The sequence below is a fragment of the Colias croceus genome, chromosome 19, assembly GCF_905220415.1.
Source record: "Colias croceus chromosome 19, ilColCroc2.1".
NCBI classification, from domain to species: domain Eukaryota; kingdom Metazoa; phylum Arthropoda; class Insecta; order Lepidoptera; family Pieridae; genus Colias; species Colias croceus.
In genome coordinates this window covers 7599650-7621138 of record NC_059555.1, presented here as the reverse complement: position 1 = coordinate 7621138, position 21489 = coordinate 7599650, and the positions used below count along the sequence as shown (strand labels likewise).

The 21489-nt window shown below is 34.5% G+C and overlaps 1 protein-coding gene across 3 annotated transcripts; it reads right to left on the bottom strand.

The window, feature by feature from the left end:
• Window positions 1-225: 225 nt before the first annotated feature.
• On the bottom strand, window positions 226-20038 carry LOC123700461. Of its 3 annotated transcripts, XM_045647674.1 has the most exons (11): window positions 19839-20038; window positions 19498-19554; window positions 18771-18995; window positions 14417-14591; window positions 14203-14269; window positions 5404-14110; window positions 5190-5293; window positions 4917-5102; window positions 2667-4828; window positions 2041-2478; window positions 226-1949 (listed from the first exon to the last, which is right to left on the bottom strand). In XM_045647674.1, exons 4-11 carry the CDS (start codon window positions 14581-14583, stop codon window positions 632-634), a joined length of 13149 nt encoding a protein of 4382 aa, XP_045503630.1. In that variant the 5' UTR covers window positions 14584-14591; window positions 18771-18995; window positions 19498-19554; window positions 19839-20038; the 3' UTR covers window positions 226-631. The 3 variants fall into 3 exon arrangements, with proteins under 3 accessions (XP_045503630.1, XP_045503631.1, XP_045503629.1); XM_045647675.1 differs by lacking the exon at window positions 18771-18995; XM_045647673.1 differs by lacking the exons at window positions 18771-18995; window positions 19498-19554.
• Between the last annotated feature and the right edge of the window lie 1451 nt (window positions 20039-21489).

Sequence of the window (21489 nt, the reverse complement as noted above, 5' to 3'; positions counted from 1 at the left end):
TTTCTTATATAGGTACTTTTAACAAACGGTACGTTTTTTTTCTGCATGTGTAAGTAAGTATACTGCATTCTAATTAGGTATACCTACATCGTATTGAACTGCTGAAGTGCTGACATTTCAATTTGCTATTTCATCAATATTTAATACACACACACCAAGAAAGTAACTTGTACAGTATGTTTCCTATTCAAGAAAGGATTTTTAAACCAAAATAAAACACCGATATAATCAAAAAGTTCTGTTTTATTCAGTACAAAAAATTAAACTTGACAAAATCAACTGTTTCGGCACAATCTTAGGAAGAAAAACATAATGGTTATTTTAACCAATATACATACAATCTGTTACATATATGTATACATGATATTGTTTATATCAACACAACTCACTGAATACCTAACTAGTAATCAAATTGGTACAATCTGAATACAGTACGCTGACAAATTAACAAACAAAATTAAATCTGACTTAAGAATCTATCACTAAATCAGTCGAAAAATCAATAAATTCTAGAAAATCTTAAACATAACTAATGAGTTAAGGTATTTATAAACTAAATTAAGAATGCTTGAATCACAGATATTAGACTCACCATAAGGTAGACAATTAGGAATTGTTCATAATAATAAATCTATATACAATCACTTTTCCTCGATAAGTCTAATTTTTCCACTAACACTTGAGGAGTAATGTTAAGAACTTCTTTCAACTTTTTATAGGTAAATGGCATAAGCGTATTATAAAACGGCATTAAAGTTGTTATGTTTTCAAGATCATCGGTCGATGGTTTGGTGCCATAATATGAGTACTCTTCTTCTTCACGTGGTGCAGAAAAAGGTAGTTTTGTTGTTGACTTCTTAGCCACAGCCCTTATATTTGGCAACTTTGCCGTAGATTTTCTTGCAACTTTTCTGCTGGGTGGTTGCACTTTTTCAGCCGTTGATTCGTCATCTTCATCATCTAATAAAATCACATCACTTTGATCAGAGAAACTCGGAAGAGAATCAAACGTTTGTTTACTTACTTCGCCTACGTGCGAACACTCGATATGTGCTTTTAAATCTTTCTTCAGACTAAATTTCTGCGGGCAATAAGAGCAACTGAACTGCGGCAGTTTATTTTGAGCGAGTTTATAAAACACATAGTTATTATTGTCCGGATGTTGAGACTTACTATGAATAGAAAATTTATTAATGTCCTTATATAACGTGGAGCAAGTCGTGCATTTTACAACAACTTCTCCGAATTTACTAAATTCTGGTTCGGAATCATCGTGCACGTGCGATTGGGCATTCGTCTCCATTAAAGGTGACTGGCATCGCAAACAAATAACAACGTTGTATGCACTACGGTTTTTTAGGTCGTTTATCCAAGTGTGCGGATCGGTGGTGGGAAGCTCTGTGGGTAATATGTTAGGCGGCTGATTGGAATGATAAATCTTTTGATGTTTCAACAGCGTTTTTGCTGATCCGGTTAATTTACAGTAGAAGCAGGTCGACGGTTGCAGGCCATAATGACGTAATTTGTGATCTTTCAAGAATTTGATGCTCGTGGTCGAGTAGGTGCAATAATCGCAAACGAGAGGAGCTTTCCTCTTTCTATTCTTGAGCGGTTCGTCAATGATAAGTTTCTCGTCTTCGCTGGTTGTTCTGTTCATCGCCTCTACTTCTGGAGTCGGTACCCTTTCTTCGTATCTGACTACGAGCAAGGAGTTGTCTGGTTCTGGCGAGTGGGGTTGGCCGATGGGCTGGGTCCCTGCACTATCGGGTGCTGGATCGCGTTTCATTAAGTTCTTCTGCGTATCCAAGACAGCATTCACCCACGAAGCTCTGAGCCCCGTGTCTCTGGGCGCTTCGAGTGGGCGCGACGACATGCCCGTGTGCGTCTTGCAGTGGAACTGAGCTTGATGGTAAGACTGGAATGTCAACGGACACGCGCTACAACACCACCTGTAAATGTTTGTCATTTATTTATTTACACCGATATATTTATAATCGATCAGAAATAAAAAGATAACAAAAAATAAAATTCATAACTTACCTTATCTTGTTTAATTCAGTTTCCAAGTGATCGCGCATAAAGCTTTCTTCCTGAATAACATCGTTGCACTTTGGACAACAGAAGGACGAGTTCACGGGAGCACCAAAGGGACCAAATTTCTTTTCTAATTCTTCCAAGCTTGTGTTCTCTGTAGTAGGAGTGGAAGGTTTCGGTGTCGGAACGGTGTTGGACTGGGAAGACAGTAATAGTGACGGCCCAGGCGGTTGTTTGAGGATTTCTGCCTTCTGTTGCGCCAATTTCTCTTTATTCTTCTCAATTATTGATTCTTGGTATTCCAATAGTTTAGTAACCCACTTCTCTATCCTCATGTCTACTTGTAACTCTATTGGATCTCGATTCTGGCGATGTTCAGACTGCATATGTTCACTTAAGCCGCGTTTGTGAAAAGCTTTGTACAAGCATATACTACAGCCCCATCTGAAATGTGGAAAGTTTATCATTTTACTACACATATAATTACTGCAGTACATATAAAAATATATTTCTTATGCGAACAGGCACCACGATGATAATGTAGCTGACGTGATATCCATGGATCGTTTAAACATATCGAAATATAGATAAATTTTATTTTTTTACGAAATATAATATTTGATTTTACTTACTTCCTGTATTTTAATTCTTCATATAAATGTGATTGCATCGCCTCCTTCGTATCTTCTATGACGTTCTTGCATAACGAACATTTATATTTCAGCCCGTTCGGTTCGCAAAATTGTCCGAAAAGTTTACAAATGTCTTCAATGGTTTCATCTTGAGCCTCTATGACTTCTTTTTTTACTATATTCAAATCAACCGAAGGAGCAGGTGGATTTTGAGGTACACTAGGCGAAGCTACAGTTTCAGAAACTTCCACTTTCACACGCGTTTCAGGAATGTTATACTTCTTTTTTTGCATTTGCCAATATGGAACCCCATCGGAATTTGGCAGAGAGCCCTCTCTGTAGTAATAGAAAAATGTTTCCTCGGGTTTCCCTTGATGAGACAATGATTGATGTTTTGTTATATTTTCCATATTTGAAGTTCTAAATGCACAATAAGCACATTTAAATTGCATCTTAGATTGGTGGTTCTTTGCACAATGCTCGATCACATCGGGTCGTAATAAACTCTTAAATTCACACAGACCGCACTGCCACGGTTTCAAATCCATCGTAGGCGCTGCGATCGGTGGCGCGACCGGTGGTGCAGTATTTAGTGGAGGAGGACTAATTTCTTCTCTAACAATCATAACTTTACCTGTTTTATGAATCTCCTTGATATGTTTTTCTAATACTAGACGTTTATAATGATAATAAGGACATATCGAACACGCATATAGTCGAACGTCATGCATTTTTAGATGAGTTATAATGCGTGACGCTGTAAGAGGTAACGTGGTGTCTAAAGCTTGGTTAGGTGGACAATGAACGCAATGAAAACTATTGCTTCCAGAATGCAGCGCCTCCCAATGGTATTTTAACATGTTTTCATCAACGGATATGTACGCACAACCTTTAGCACCGCAGGTGTTGCGTTGTCTCTCGGGAACATATTTAGGATAGCGCGCTGCATCTTCAGCTGGAATGAGAACGCTGACCATAGAACTTTCGTTTTTGTTAGTTTTCTCCGTTGTACGGATAGTTAAAGAACTCGACGCCAAGTTCACCATTTTATCGAAATGCTTTTCATTTGTTTCAAGATGAGGAACTGGGTTCACCGGCGCAGTTTGCGGGACCGGCTGCTGATTTGCATGGAGTTGTAAATGACGAACCATATTTAAACGAACTTTTGTACTAAATTCACAGAGAGCGCAACAAACTGAATAATCCAAGATAGGATTTATAGGCAACTGATGGACATCTTCTGGACCAAATTTTTTCATTTTAGCAGGTGGTTCATCAACTTTATCACCGCTACCCAAAGATCGTTTGCGTCTAACGAGAGTCTTCTTTACATTCTCACCCACGACGCATTGTAGCTGTCCATTCAGATATTTCGAAAATACATTATAATTTGTTACGTTGTGAAGCGACTTAAGATGGTCTTTCGCTTGCATCAACGAAGTGAAAACATCTGGACACTTGAAGCAATAAAATAGATTAACATTCCCCGCTTTTAACAGATGAGTTTGAGTATAATGTTTCACTAATCGTAATCTTGTGCTTTTAAATGAGCAGTATGCGCACGGCACTTCTATAATATGAGGATGGAAGCACGATTGAATATGGTTTTTAAATATTTTCGAATTTTTCGATATAAGCTTACATTTTGAACACAAATATAAAAGTTGCATGGGTAACTTTGTCTCCGTTTCAACTGATGCTTTGGGAAAAGAACTCTCGCTAACAATATTATTCGAAGTATTCGAGTTGTCCTCATCATCACTATCTAAGCACACAATTTCATCTGATGTGTTCAGCGAAGATTTTACTGGTGATGTTTTTGGTTCCTCTGCCTTAATATTAAGAGCTGGTGTATGAGCCTCTGAAACAAAAGCGGGAGGTGTGACTGGGCCAGATTCCAAACTTGTTGATGGATGTAATAGAAAACTATTATCTGTGTCTTCATTTTTGTTATTAGATCCTAATCCAACAACTGCGGATGCTGTGGTAGCCATAGATTCTATAAAATGTGTCGTATGACCAATGAGTTTTTCCAAGTCTACAGATCTTTCGGCTTCTTTTACTGGATTTTCTTTTACACCAGCAGGTGTTATATCTAATGTTGGGATTTTAGATTTGTTAAGATGCGCTAGAGGTAATACTCTATATTCCGTGGTGCCCTCCTGTAAATGAAATAATAATTAAATATAACTGCAATATTCTTAATTTTTCTCATAATGAAATCAACATTAGAAATATTTTGCGTTTTACCTTGTTGGTAATAACTCTCAAATATGCTTGAGGCTGTAATGTGGGATGTTTGATTGAAGCATGGGCTAATAGGTCATTTTCATTATCAGCGCCAAAGACACACCAAACGCATTGATATAGTCTCAGACCATGTGTTTTCAAATGTTGTATTAATTCTGCCACTGATGTTGAAGATGAATTACATTCCTGAAAAAAGAATTGTGCTCAAAACATTTTCCACTAATTAACCACTCAATTCAAGCCAAGAGCCATAATATAAGACATAATACTTACGAAACATTTATACACAGTTGTATTTTTATGCTTAAGTGTTATATGTTCACAAAACTTTCCTGGGGTGTAAGTTTTAAATTTGCATACGGTATTTTCTTCTCCTTCTGTAATCAAGATTAAATTCTTTGAAAAATAAAGCAATTTTTTTTAAGAAGAGAAAATAATTCACTCTCGCTTGTTATAAATCTAAAGAAATAAATTACACTAAACTTACCGATACTACATGTGTAGAATGGAACGGCATCTGTTCTCGTTAAAGGTGTCGTCTCATTACTGGCTTCAGTTGCAAAGGAAGTTTTCAAAACCGTTTTAACTTGTGCTTCTCCATGCAACCGGCATATATGCGCGTTGACTAATTGGCTCGCAGCCGCTCGGTAAAAACAAAAGCCACATACGTATTGGCAGTATCCGTGTGTTTTAAACACATGTGTTATCAAATCGATGGCATTGTCTGAAGTATCGTAATCACAATAAGCACATTTCAATGCATTGTCTCCCCCTACTCTCGTGTGTGTGCTCGCATGGAGAAGAGCGTCTTCTGCGCTGTCAGTTGTAAAGGAACAAAACCTTCCCGCACATTTGAATACGTGGACCAATTTTTCATGAGTCAGCATAGCATCCAATACTATTCTATTTTTCTTCAACATAATTTCGACTTGGGCTTCTTCGTATAAGTAATTTTTAGGTTCAGCTTGTGGAACTTCTGTTCGGGGATACATAAATGCACTATTATTGGATTCCACTGCCGTTCCTAGACTTACCACACTTTCAATTTTGGGTAAACTCTCAGTATTTGTGGGATATTCAATTTCAGTATTCTTAGAAATAAGTTCTGATAAAGGTCGCACAGATAAAAATGGTTTAGGAGAACTCGTGGCCTCAGTATTTTTCGTTTCTATACTAGATTGTTCAGTACTTTCTGTTACGACTTTCTCCAAGACAGGAATATTATCAAAATGATTATCAAGAAAATGATTTAGGCAATTATAAAAATTATGAACTCCTAGAGGGGTTACTATGGCTTTGCAAATGCAGCAATAACCATCCCATTTCTCAGAATGTTTCATCTGTACATGTCTTTTTAAGGATATTAATAAAGTCGATTTATAGTGCTGTTTGTTATTAATACAACAAATATATTCCTTAGATCCTGATTCAGAATAGCTTATCTTAAAATGAGGTAATTGGAATATATCACTGCTTGGTACATCTTTCTCACTTTCTTTAGGAGTATCTTCCTCATCATTTGGTAATGGTGTAGCACTCATTTCCGATACTTCTTCAAATTCTGTTGGATTATCCAAAGTTTCCGGCTCCAATTTAACGCTATTTAAATCTGGTTGACTTGACATTTTATCAGTATCACTATCATTTTCGAATGTTATTTTAGATTTAATACTAAAAATGTTATCGTTTGGTGTTTTATTTTTTTCTTGTAAAGAACTGGATGTTGATGAATTGTCACAAGTATCGCTGTCATCAGAATCACTCTTTTCGTCGACATTAACGTCAGCATTGACATTGGTTCTAGTGCTTCTAAGAGTACGCTGTTCCTCAGTTCCTTTTGTATTGCTTAAGGTTTGCATTCGTTTTAGTAGAGTATTCATTGTTTTTGTTGACATATGAGACATGTTAATAGTAAATACTTCAGTTTGTTTATCATTATGTCTCTTTATGACATGGTTTTTCAAATTTTCTAGTGATACTTGCGTGTAATTACATATTCCACAAATATATCCGATTAATTGGCCTTTTTGGGCTACAGGAGGAGGCGGGATATCTAAATCCGATGGACATTGAGCGTCGTTATCACAAACGGAACGACTTTCTTTATACTCTCCAGTATGTACGCTTACAATATGCCAAAAGAAATTTTCCAAAAGGTTTTTATGATTATAAAATTCTTTAAAGCAAAATCTACATACATAACGGTTACTAGGTAACTTACTTATAGACTGCAGATTCACTTTTTCACATTGCTTTATAGCTTCCATGGCTATATCAGCACTCATACGAGATAGTGGTATTTCAATGTCAGGGTGTTGTTTCTTGTAATGATTAACTATGTGTATGCCTTCATATTCGCATAAACGACATGAATAGGTTGAAACATTTCTAATAAAGCAGTAATTCTTGTCTGTAAAACAATAAGGATCAGGAATCTTAGCTTTGTTCTCAAGTATCAACGAATTTTCGGCAGACTCATTTGCCGGTTTCGTTTGTGGAGGAGCTGGATTTTTCTTTTTCTTGTTTTTGGGTACAATGACTCCCGCTTGCCAAGCACGTCGCCTACGTTTTGGTTTCTTCTTCACTTCTACTGTTCGTTCCGTATTCTCACTTTTAGATGAATCTGCTGAATCACTATCACAATCAGACAAACTATCATCCTCCTTTTCATTTGTACAGGATTCACTGAAAGAATCAGTTTCAAAAACATATGGATCACTTTCGGTACTCGGCTTAGCTTTTGAAGACTTAGTTTTTATATTCTTTTTCTTTGAGGGTTTTTCAGTGGAGTCATTTGAGTCATAGCTATTAATATTTTTAAATTTTTCTATTCGTACAATTGGTTCAAATTCAGACTTTGAAACTTCATCTTTTGGGCTTTGAGATTTTTCATCTACTAATTTCGCTAAACGGCACATTCTTATACCTGTTGTCCCTCCCAAAATATCATCTTTTATGAACATTTCTCTGATGTCCGCTTGAAGATTTAAAAGCTCTCTCGAAGGCTTTTTTCCTTTAGGTTTAGTTATTGCTCCGGATCTTGTTAGACGATTTGTGTTATTTGATTGTCCTTTATTTAATCCACGTTTTTTACCCTTTCGGTTACCTTTTAACATTTTCTTTCCTGAAATTGTATTAGCCTCTGGTTTTTCGACATCTGCACTATTGTCTCTAATGTCTAATTCTTTCTCTTTTGAATCATCAATATCGTGCTTTTCAGTAGGGCTTGCTACATTTAGGTTATTTTCCTCATCGCCAGCTTTATCTGCAGTATTTTTATTTGAATCGTTATCGGTATTAGTATTTTGATCGATTACTTCGTTAATGTTCTCATTTGCAGACTCTTCAATAGATGGCTTTGGCTTTGATTTTAATTCACTTCCATCGGGAATTTCTGTATCATTCTTTATTTCAGTGGCTTCACAGGATTCCAAAGATTTTTTAACTTCAGGTTCTCCCAACTCATTTTTCGTAACTGAACTGTTACTACCATTGTCATCTTCATCATTTAATACAATTTCTCTGAGTTTCTCTAACTTTTTCTTAATTTTTTCGTTATCTGATGACTTTTCACTAAGAAACGATAAAACTTCATTAATTCTACTGCTATCTTGCAAAATTGACAAGAATTTTCCGATAGTATCCCCTTGATCCATACTTTGAGATGAATGGACAATTGATGAATCTTTACTCTGAACATCCGAAGTTGTATTTATTGATATTATATCATTACTTGATTCATTTGTACTGTCAGGGACTTCTCTGGCAATGACTTCACTAGCATTATTTAAAGTTATCGTGCTATCTGGTGCTGTTATTACATCATAACGAACTTTTGTATTTGTTTTTTCATTTTTATCCTGAATATCATCTTTTGTAGTAGATACCACAGCTTCATTCTTATCTTCATCTGAATGTTCGGTATTTCCATGAGAATCCATGTTCTCATTTTCTTTATGATCTTCTTTATTTGTGCCAGTATTATTATTATTCTCAGTATTTTCTCGTTCATCAATTAACTTTTCAAAAACACTCGTGCTATTTTCTAATTCTGCACTTTTTTGTTTCTGCTCTTCAGCTTCTACTCTTATTTCAACTTGATTGTATGTTATTTCTTTCTCCATTTCCTGAGCGACGCTAAATACTTCACTAGAATTTTCAGTTTCCATATTATCTGACGATGTTATATTCTCTAACATATTTTCTAGCGATATTTCTTGTGTAAATTGGTTTTGCAAGTCCAAGGTCTTAGATGTATCCAAGTCTTGATCTAAATCAGCTATTAAAGCATTAATATTATCTAAAACTGGATCCGAGGCAATATTATCAGAAAATATATCGCTGAAACTAGAATTTAAGTCGTCATTACATTTTTTATCTGCCTTATCAGTCGCAATTTTTTGCTGGGATGGCGAAGTATTATTTTGTAAATTAATTTCCATTGTTGGTTTCTTAATATTATCATTTTGATTGTTTTTAATCTCATCTTTTAAACTATTTTGTTCGGTATCAGATTCGGAATCATAAATGACAGGCTTCTTACTTTTTCTTGTTCGTTTAACAGGTGAATCTACTAATGATTCTACATTAGAGCTCAACTTATGAGATCTTGTTATTCGTCTATTGATATTTTCATGCACACTTTCAGTTTCATTACTCTTTATTTCATCACCAACTTTCTTTACAGAATCTGATACTGTTTCACTACTTATAGCTTTAAGATCTTTGTCGTTCTTGTTTGAAAGCGGCGGTGTAACATTGCCTTTGTTAGTTGATACTTCCATATTTTTTAATTCATTGCAGTCTTTAGTGGTTTTATTTCCTTTTTTATTAGGATGTTCCAACTCACTCGTCGCTTCTGAGGTTTCATTTTGTTTGATTTCTTTTAAACTTTCGTTAACGACACTTTTCTCTGGAGATCGCTTTATTTTAGGGATTCTGTAATTTTTAACAGAACAACCAGGACCAAGTATTGTACCTTTAGATATATTATCGTCTGAATATACTATTCCATAACCTCTAGAATCACGATTGTGTTGACTTTTATTATCACTTTTGTCGAATTCTTGTTCGCGTCGAATTCTAGGATCTCTATAATTCTTTCTGGGCGAGTATTTTTCATTTGAATTATTTTTTTGATCTTTATGGCTGTCTTTATTTGGAAAGCATCTGTTAGATTTTTCATTATCATGTTTTTTCTTCAGTTTAATATCATAACTCAATTTAAAAGTTCTTAAATCAGCCTTAATATCATTAAGATTATCACAGCGTTGAACAGAAACATCTCTCCCAACACTGCGTGCGCGACTAAAACTTCTGCTCTTTTCTGTATGCTTAGATTTTGTTCTACGTGAATCATGTATTTGCTTAGTATGTCGGTCGCCATTCTCCCGAACAAATGAACGTCCAACACTTGCGGCTCGTTGTCTTCGAACATTAAAATTATCTGATTGCCGGTTATCCAAGCCCTGAAAAGTTCTTTTCACACTAGTGTCAATAGTAAACGAGCGACCAGCAGAATTTTGTATAGATAATTTATTTTCGTTTTGAGAAGAACGACTGACGCTAGAAGATCTATTAAATGAATTTGGTAAGTTTCTTTCTATTGATTTACCTCGAGAAACACTTTTATCGCGTTGATTATATTGATTCCTCGAATCGGAGAATTTAAAGTTATCCGACTTTCTACCACCTCTACGATTGTCTTTAGACTGATGCCGATTATTTTCACTATCACGGCTCTGTGATCTTCCTCTCCTATAATCACGATCACCAGAATACTCTCTATAATATCTATCGTGTTTGTTATCACGAGACTTATTTATTTCGTTATTAGATACGTTGGGTTCATATCTTCTGTACGATTCAGAAGAAGAGTAAAATGATCTTTGCTCAGATTTAAAGCCAGAGTTGAACTGAAAATCTCTATAACTTTTTTCTGTATCGTCTTCCCACCTAGACTTTCGATTACGCCTTTGGTCAGATTTTCTACCATAATTTTGATTGGGAATATTGAAATTTTGTCCGTAGTCATTTCTGCCAAACGGATGAACTGGTGTAAGTGAGCCATCTGAACGTCCAAACGGATGCACTGGTGTAAGTGAGCCATCTGAACGTCCAAACGGATGAACTGGTGTTATTGGGCCATCTGAGCGACTAAAAGGATGCACTGGTGTTACTGAGCCATCTGAACGACCAAACGGATGAACTGGTGTTATTGGGCCATCTGAGCGACCAAAAGGATGCACTGGTGTTACAGAGCCATCTGAGCGACCGAATGGATGAACTGGTGTCATTGGGCCATCTGTGCGACCAAATAGATGCACCGGTGTTACAGAGCCATCTAAGCGACCGAACGGATGCACTGGAGTCATTGGCATTTCTGGCCTGCCAAAAGATGGTACAGGAGTGCCTGGGCAATCAAGTCTTCCAAAAGAGGGCAGTGGTGTTGAAGGGCAATCAAGTCTTCCAAATGACGGTAAAGGTGTTGATGGATCAATACTCATTAAAGGAGGTATAGATGATGAAGGCCCTTCAAATGTACCAAACGGTCGATTAGGAGGATAATCCATTCTATTGTAGGAATCCCTTGGATCAGCATTTAAATTTTCTTGCCTGATTTCATTCTGAAAGCCATCACGATTAAACATTCTATAATCTACATCTCTTTGTGTCCGAGGATTATTTTGGTGTTCTTCCCATTGACGATTCTTGTTTTCAAATTGTTTAAATTCTAGTGGAGTTTCTTTTGATTCAAATTGATTTAAAGGAGGAAACAATGGTGCGTAAACATGTTTACCATCAGGATAATCTTCACTGTCGCATGGATTACGAGATGGCGTCATTTCAAATGATCGAGAATTCGGTGTCATCATAACAGGAGTCATATTAGGTGCTATTAAAGGAGTCATATTTGGTCCCGATGGCATATTTGGCGTTGAAGGAAGTGGATTTCGCATAATATTTTGATTATTTGAATTAAGATTATCTTCCAGAGGGTTATAAGGTGGACATATATCATCTCTGTTGGTGGAATCTATTTTACTTTTTCGAGGATCTACTAATTGTAATTTCTTTTTTTCAAAATTTATGTTTTCTTCTACTTCACTTTTGTTTTCAATATTATTTGTATCATAGGACGTTTTTAAATTAAGTAAACTACTGATTGTGTTATTTAAAGGTTTTCTCATATCAACATCTGTAAATGAAGAAACTACTTCTGAGGTTTTAATGGGATCACTAGGTATTATGACTGGTGGCTTAATACCTGCATCTGCAAAATCATCATGGTCAGGTGATTTTGGGGCTAAATTACGGTATATATCGTCTACCGAAAAGCTTGAGTCATTTATTTCATCCTCAGAACTTTCATCTAATGGCAATTTAATTGGAAAATTAAATCGGCTACATTCCTTTTCTGTTAATTTTAAACTCTGTTTCTTATTTCGATCTTCTTTGGATGATTTAATGCTCACATCTTTAAAGGTCTTGGGTGAGGAATTTGATTTCTGTTTGTATTTTTCAATCGATATTCTATTTTTAACTATTTCTTGAGCACTCGCTACTTTAGTAATTTTCGGTTGATGTAATGGTGGTGTCACTATGTCATTATCCAATGCAAAAGTTGATTCACCTAAAATTTCTTTCTTCAATGCTTGCAAAATATCTATTTCAGATACAACTTCTTGTTTTGCAGTTTCTGCCAAATTTATAAAAGGTATTTCGATATCCGATGAAATAGCACCGGTTTTATCAACGTTATTCGACTCTTCGTTAATTTTTTTTTGCGACTGATCACTTAGCGTCGAGCTTTTATGTACTTCATTGTAACAAGATACATTCGATGAAATATTAGAAACATCAACGCTTGGATCTATATTAGTACTTTTTGTCTCTGATGAATATTTCGTGTCATCCACTTTAACACAATCTTTTTTAACATCCGAAGCAGATTGATTGGCTTTGGTTGATATATTTTGACTTTCTGAAGGAATTGCGCTACAGTCCTTGACATCTTCAGTGGTGGATTTAGGAAAATTTAGATTATTAGTTTTATTGCTATCATTTGCATCAAGGTCATCAATATTCTTTTTAGCTTGTAGATTATCAGCCTCAATTTCATTATTTCTATTCTCATTACTATCATCATTACTTTTTTCATTTGTATTTCCACTGTCCTCCGTTATTTTTTCATTTTCAGACGCTGAAGAATTTTGAGGTGAAATTTTATCAGTGTCACGTTTCTTTTCAATAGCGAATGACTCAAAATCAGAGATATCGACATTTGTATTTGTATTTGGTATTTTGTCTCCTGAATTCTTCACCACAGATCCTTTATCCGAATTAATTACAAGGCAAATTTGAATTTTACGTGATTGATCACTACCTAATGAAGTTTTAATGGTACTAGAAGATTTGCCTTTGTCCATTATTATTAAACTGCCATATATGCTTTCTATAGCTTCGCTTTCACTATCAGACAACTCTCCTTCTTCTATTTCATCTTTTTTCTTACTTTCTTTATTCTTAGCTTGTTTATTACAAGATTTCAGCAGTAAATCCGATATATCTTCTTTAACGCCGGTTTGTTTCAGTTCTCCTAAAATTTGAGAGCGCAATTCACGTAATGTAGCAATATCAACATCACTATCACTGCAATTAATTATTCTAGACAAAATATCATCCGTGCTTAGGGAACTTAGTTTTTCTTCTGGTACATTTAGGGTAATGTTTAAATCCTTTGATTGGCCCTGTTTTGTCTTTTTTCCTTTTTTTCTTTCTTTTTTATGATATGTCGGTGAAACTGCACGTGGCATTCTGCGTGGGGATCGCCTGCTGAATAGTGGTTTGTCAGCTTTACAATCCTCACTTTCAGACCATCTTTTTGAACTCCGATCTGGAGATACAAGCACGCGGGTATAGCTTTTTTTAGATGATTGTGGGGATACATCTTCAGAATTATTCAAGGGTTTTATAGGTGAAATGGATTTTCGGTTTGGTCTCCTTTGAAATAAAGCGGGTTCCTTACTACCAGGAACCATCACTTCTTCAGTTTCATTCGCTCTGGCGATTTCTGGTAATGTTTCTTGATTTAACTTAGATACAACTGATTTTAATTTATTCCTAACCTGATTCAGGTTTGAACTCTTAGCTGACACATTGCTGTCACTCTTAATTTCTTGTATTGTTTCCCGCTAAAATCATATAAACGTTAAAGTTATTTTTTACAAAAAAATAAAAAATAAAAAACACTTAAATAAAGTAAGTAATAAAAATATAGTCTTACCTGTTCCACTTTTTTATACAAATTGATCAAGACTTGTTCGCATTTTAATAGATTCTCCATTTTCATTCTGGAACAAAATATATATTTTATTATAGTGGCTGGAGCAGTCGTCTTAACTCAAACTTGAATTGTTACTATATAAATTGCCTGAAGTAAATAAATAAACAACAATTAGGTAGGTATTAAAAGTTTCAATAAACATCACATAAGTAACCTTTTTTTCTTGTCTTGTAGTAAATCTCTGAGAGATCTTATTTTAATGAGCTGAGCCTGACGAGGATTTGACGGCACACTGCTGCTCTCCAGTCTTTTGATCATACTGTCCAAAAATGGAATGTATTTTTTCATTTCTTCGAATTTTCGGTCGTATTCCGAATCCATGGTTGCGGCTGCAAACAATGATATAAATAAAGCTTCCATATTATGCACATAGATAATATTATTTTTTGCGTTTATTCATAGAAATCACCTGCACTCGAAATATTGCTTTAGTACGCTTACGTATTCGTTATATCTGGCTAGAGCTTTTTATCATTGAAATAATAATCAAGATATTTTAAAAACGCGTATAAAGTACGAAATTTTTACAAGCCATTTATTACTTCGAAATTAGATAATCTCAAAATTCAAACAGAAATTTTCCATAGTTTACTGCGTTACTAATTAATCCCTACTAATACTTTTGTCATTGAAAAAAACAAATTATTTGTTTGTTCTATCTTTCACGTCGCATCGCAGCAATTTTATATGATTTTCGTGTCCGAAAATAATTAGCACAGCTCAGAAAAAAAAAATTATTCCCATATAGAAGATCCAAAATATTGAGAGAAAACATGGAGCGAGATAAAATGGGAAGCTCACGAGAGAAGCAGCTGGTGGAGCACTGTAGATTCCGTCTGCTCTCTTTAGGTTACTTATGAACTAAGGCCGAGATTCATAGATCGCACTTTAACTTTACTTTGATGGAAAGATCTACTTTCACCCAAAAATATATTTCTTAGTCGTGTCAAGCTCATCTTTACTTTCCAGAAACTATACTTTACTTAGTAAAGGCTAAGGAGCCGATAATCATGACTTTGGTCTCAAAGTAAACTTTACATGACTATGCGTATAAATCATGTAGGCCTTCATTTTAAACCATTTTCCTAGAACAGAAACACATTTTGTTATGGTTGGGTTATAGATCGAAACGTCATATCGATTTGAGTGACATTTTTTTTTGTTGATGTGTTGATCGTTGCATCGTTTCGTTTGTCTTATAACATTATTAAATTTTTCTGACGAATTTTGATATTTCTACTATAATCTTCCTACATAATGGTCTTTTTTTTCAAACATTTAATTTTTAAAATAATAATGTTATTATTATATTATATCTTTTTTATGGAAATATAACTTAATTTAATAATATTATGTTCTCAAAAACATAAATTATGCGTATAACGTAACAGTTACACGTCTTACCCTGTACTTTACTTTGGGGCCGTACTTTTTTAAGGAAAGTCAAGCAATTGTTTCTGAAATTAAATATGTTGAAAGTAAACTTCGGTCATACCTACAAAGTTTACTTTGCGAAGACTCTTTTGCTCTAAAGTAAAGTCACGATTGTGAATCTGGGCCTAAGTCACAATAGGAATGGCTATTTTAAATAACATTGAAAAATATAAAGGAATACTGGATATGACCGCGAATAAAGGGCATCAGAGCGCTAACCTGACGACGCCTCAACAGATCACAGAAGATTACAACTCCCCAAGCATCCCGTACGGAGACGGCAAGAAAAATTGCTTAACTTACAAAAAGTACATAGGTAGCCAATTCGCGTCATTCCTATTCATTATATTATGTATTTCATTTTCGAATGTTATTACAACAAAGTTATTTTAACTGAATGAAGAAGAGAAACATTTGTTTTTATATGTATCTTTGTAATGTTTTTAGATAAAACCTACTGGACCGATTTTAAAAATTCTTACTAAGTAAGTAACATTTTTTCAGAAAATAATTTAAAAAATACGGGTGCTGACGTTCGGAAATTCAATATCAGGGCATTTGTGGTATGTGTGTTTCATTTCGTAGTACTCCTACTTCCTACTACATGTAATTCCATAAATCCGATAGTTCGGAAAAATGTATAAATGTATGTTTGTTACTCTTTCAAGCAAAAACAGCTGATGAGATCTGTATGAAAATTGAAACACATATCCTACTAATATTATAAATGCGAAAGTTTGTATGGATGTATGGATGTTTGTTACTCTTTCACGTAAAAACTACTGAACCGATTACAATGAAATTTAGCACACATATAGAGGGTAACTTGGATTAACACATAGGATAGTTTTTATCCCGGAAATCCCACGGGATCGGAAACTATGCGGGTTTTCCTTTGCAAACGCGGGCGAAGCCGGGGGCGGAAATCTAGTAGATTATATTCTACTTGCATGTAGCCTTTTTATCCTGGTCACACTGCGGGATCAAGTTAAGTTTTTAATAAAAACAACACGGAAAAAGAAGTAGAATTTAAAATCGCTACATAAGACTATGTTTCAATAATAATTTGAGTTTGAGTTTGTAAATACCGTAAAAACATAACGTTAGGTCTATGATAAACGCAGGAGCAACCTGTTCGTAAAACAAAAAGCCAAATCTTCGAAAAAAAACAACAAAGAGCGAAACTTTTGAAGACAATACCTACCTGTAATCTAAAAATGTTGGATACCGAGACTAAGAAATATCAACAACTCCTCTCAAGCTAAAGATTGATGAAGCCTACAGAGAGTGCCAAGGACTCTGGAGAGGATTCTGGAGAGGCCATAACCTTCGCACTTGAAAAAGATAAAACACCTGGTCAAATTGGGCTAAAATGTATGTACCCATTATATATCCTACACACGTTGTAAACGATATAGTTAAAAAAAATACAAAAGATGGTAAAATTAAGTACTTTTATAATTGAAATTACTTAATGAACGCAATCTTGAATACCTACATTTGGGCGTGTGCTTGAATCGCATAGACATAATAACATAGCGAATCTCAGGAATCCATACTAATATTATAAATGCGAAAGTAACTCTGTCTGTCTGTCTGTTACTCAATCACGCTTAAGCTACTGAACCAATTTTCATGAAATTTGGTATGAAGATATTTTGATACCCGAGAAAGGACATAGGCTACTTTTTATCCTGGGGAAATGACGCAATCCCGGAAATCCCACGGGAACGGGAACTACTTGGGTTTTTCTTTGACTGCGCGGGCGAAGCCGCGGGTGGAAACCTAGTAATACATAAATTTGTCGAGTAACTTGAGGGTAGAGAACTTCAGTGGAATGGCAAAGTTAGAAGTTTATCTCCAGTAAGTTAATATCAACGAATTTCGGAAACTAATTCATTAGGTGCAATGCTTTAAAAAATACATAGGTAGGTATATACGTTTTATGCTACTAGGTAGTTACTGCCATAAAATAATATTGCCTACAATTTGACATTTACTATTATTAAAAATTTGTTAATAATCTATCCACCGTTAATAATCTACCTAAACTAATATTGCATAAAAAAACACATACCTACCTACTAATATACAATAAATACGTAAACTCCAAATATCTCCATAAATCCCGAAGATTTTAATTAGTTACCTTATTATGTAATAAATAATGAGAATAAAAAAAATAAGACTCTTGTAAAAAATATAAAAGAAGATATAGTTCAGGATACATCGCCCATTTTTGCAAGTGACTACTATCAAGCTGATTTTCCGTTTGTAGCTTTATTTTGATGAGACACCGAATAATTTCGTGTACGAAACTCTCGATTGTGGTAGCTAACAGAGATAACAAGGAGAAATTTTTTTGATTTGATGGTTCTCAAATATTTAAATTGGCGTCTCATCAAAATAAAGCTACAAACGGAAAATTAGCTTGATAGTAGTTACTTGCAAAAATGGGCGATGTATCCTGAACTAATAGCTCGAATCTTTACATAAAATCTTTGAATTTTATAAATACCATAATCGAAATAATTTAATGTATTCCTCCTAATTCATAATATTAAATTAATTTATTATCATGTCTGTACCACTTTATAAATAATTTTTGGCTACCTACAAACTACAAAGTACAAACGGAACGCAACCAATGTTAGGCGTTAGCTCGTTCGCAGATCGAGTCTCGAGAATCTTCGGTTACTTTCGGCAATGATTTATAAGCTTAGATATTTTCGTTATACGATGCAAATAAATATTCATTGCAATTAATTTCTAGATTTAACAAGCTAATATTGGACAAAGCAATCGGTGCCATTAGAAAGTAATTTTTATTTCAGTACCTACCTCCTACGTGGAATAGTTTCGTATAGGTTGGTAAAAAATGGATAAAGAACGAAATTTAGATCATTTAAAACTTACACAATCACGACAGAATTATTCGTTTATAAAGTTATAATAACATGAAATCATCATGAAGAATAAGGTTTTTATGTAGGTAACAATAAAATTATCACGCATTATATTTTTTCAGTCTCACACGCGAAAAGTCTTAAATTAAACAAAATATGCGTAAGTACCTTATAATAACACAATATATTTAAATGCAGATCAAGGTTTCACAAAATCTAGGTTCACTTTTACAAAATATACACATAACAAAAAGCGGCCGCGCTAGCGCCGTGACTCTCGTCTCCTTCGCGCCGCAGCGCCGAGTGAAGTGAACAAAATGGCGGCCATCGTCTCGACTCTCGGCTTCGATCGGTAGTCGGATGTCACGTGGTACATTGCTCCCTAGCGGGCCCCTGCGACGCATCCAAGACCGAATAAACTTCAATGTTTATTTTTTATGCACATCGCACTTACATTAGGATTTTATAACGAGTGTTAACTATATCGTACCAATGAAATACTTTTGTTTTTACCACTACCTTTCACATTATAACTTTGTGATTGTGTTGTCTTCGTTGACTAGATGCCTACTTATAAATAATTCTCAAAATGGAATTTGATCATGTTTAATAATAAGTTACATGTAGGTCCATCAATAAGGTATAAAATTGTATGTTCCACAAAATAGTAGGTACCTAACAATTTTAAAAAATACTAAAGATTTGTCTAGTGCCTAGTTACCTACCTAGTTGTTACATAACAACGTTTTGATAAATACCTAGTTAAAGATTGTAAATTATCACGACATGAAAGGAGGATTGCAAAATTGACTTTCGTAATGGGCAAGAAATAAGAATACTAATTTTACAAAAATACTTCTACGTTTTATAAAGATATGGGGTATCATTCACGTACCTTTTGTCCCAAACCATTTTATCAACTAAACGATTAACTGCAGATCCACATGAACAGCTATCAAACGGAAAGAACTATCATTTATTAAATGTATAAAGAATACCAAATCAACAAACGATTCGGAAAGTACATTTCAAGAATCTCAGGAAATTTAGGGTTTCACAGTTTTAGCTTCGCCAGTATTTTTCAGTGATTTTCACCTTGACAGTTCTTTATTTCACATTATTGTTCTCAACGCAGCAGATTAAAACGGGTGTAGCACGACGCCATTACAAGAGCTTGATTTATCGGGATTCTATGAAACCTTGGGAGTCATGATTTGTAATTAAATTGGCACTAACCTGTTTAAACTAAATAAACCAAGAGATAAAAAGAGTCAAAAGCAATATTTATAATCACGATGAACGAACACTAAGTATATCTATAATATTATTATACATTTTGCTTCAGTATGTATAAACGTGATCGTCCCTTGGCGCTCCTTTGTTCGCGTCTCGAGCTTCGACGACACTGCTCAATTCTCAAATTGCACAGCAATGAGGAATGCAAGCGACGCGCGGCGAAACACCGCGCCCCACTGCGCCATCCAGCGTCAGCCGTCAGTTCGGAAATCATTCCACATTCGACGCGCGAGCTCGCGACCTGTTACAAGTGTCTGCTGTGTATTTGAATATTTATACAAATAAATCGTGCTGCCTAAAGTATAGGTACTTATTCAGTATCGTAAAGGTCTCTAGGAAATTTATGAAAATAAAATATCAGAATTTGTGCCCATTTACTAATCAAAATGTCAAATATCACTGAACGTTCGCAAGATTAGTTTCTAGTTGTGAAATGTGAATATTATTTATTTTTCGAGTTTCATATCAACCATTTTTCAATTGAAAATCGTGGTTGCCAAGTTGTGTTTTCGTGTTCATTAATTTATACAGTGTTTAAAATTTAAATGATTCTTTACAAGGATGTTTATTTTAATGTGACGTCACTTCTATATTTATTATATACATTTCAGTAGGTGCTATATTATGTGGGTCATTGTGTGAAGGTATATAATAGATATACCTAACTAGTAGTAGTAAATGAACTATTAGCTAGATTTTAATTAATGTGCCTACACAACCCATTTTAAAATTATACTAAAATATTGTTCGTACCTGGTACCTACCTAGGTTTCTAATTTGACACAATAGGTATATGTATGTACACATATTAATAATATGACAGGCTAAGTTTCTGAAAAATATTTTAAACATACCTAGTTACTTAGTTAATTAAAGGTTAATTATTTATAATTAAACATTAATTAAATGATTTTATTTACTAAATACCATTTTATTTCAAATAATTTAGTATTTTATATGCTACTTTAAATATAATTTTCAGTTGGTAAGTGGTAAGTAGGTATACTTACCAAAGCTTTTTGATTGTATTGGTATCAGTTCAGAGTATTCCTGTTGATCTGCTATGAAACTTAACTACCTACCTCATTATATTCAATTGCTGTTGTTTTAATAGAAACATGTATCCACAAAAGTGAATAATTTTCATACTTTTCTCACATAATATAAAAATATATATCTACATTATCTTCCAATTTCTGGATAGAATTGCTCTTTTAAATTTTGTATGGAATAAGTATAAACATTTGGACATAATTATTTTTTTAAATACTTAGGTATATACCTAGGTACTTTACCTAAGTAGGTATATGTAAAATCTAAATCCCACCTACTTACTGGAATAAAATAGGTTTTTCTGTCATTCATAATTCATGAACCACCAAGATTTTATTAGGTACTTGCATTACATATTAACTCAATGGGAACTTCAGATATTTTTTTCATTTTGATGTAACTAGGTACCCAGTATCACTCACGAGTCACGACTAACGGTGCAAGGTGCATTTAGATCAAACGAACATACCTAGAGCTAGAGCAAGAACATCCTTTCGTGATTATGTACTTAGTGTATACGAAAAGTCATATTCAGTGT

Bases quoted from the DNA above. Each gene is read 5' to 3' on its own strand.
- LOC123700461 (XM_045647674.1), bottom strand. From the start codon at position 14,583: ATGGATTCGGAATACGACCGAAAATTCGAAGAAATGAAAAAATACATT. The intron at 5,294-5,403 runs GTAAGTTTAGTG...TCTTGATTACAG, and splicing joins ATTCTACACATGTAGTATCG to AAGGAGAAGAAAATACCGTA. The intron at 1,950-2,040 runs GTAAGTTATGAA...AAACATTTACAG, and splicing joins ACTGAATTAAACAAGATAAG to GTGGTGTTGTAGCGCGTGTC.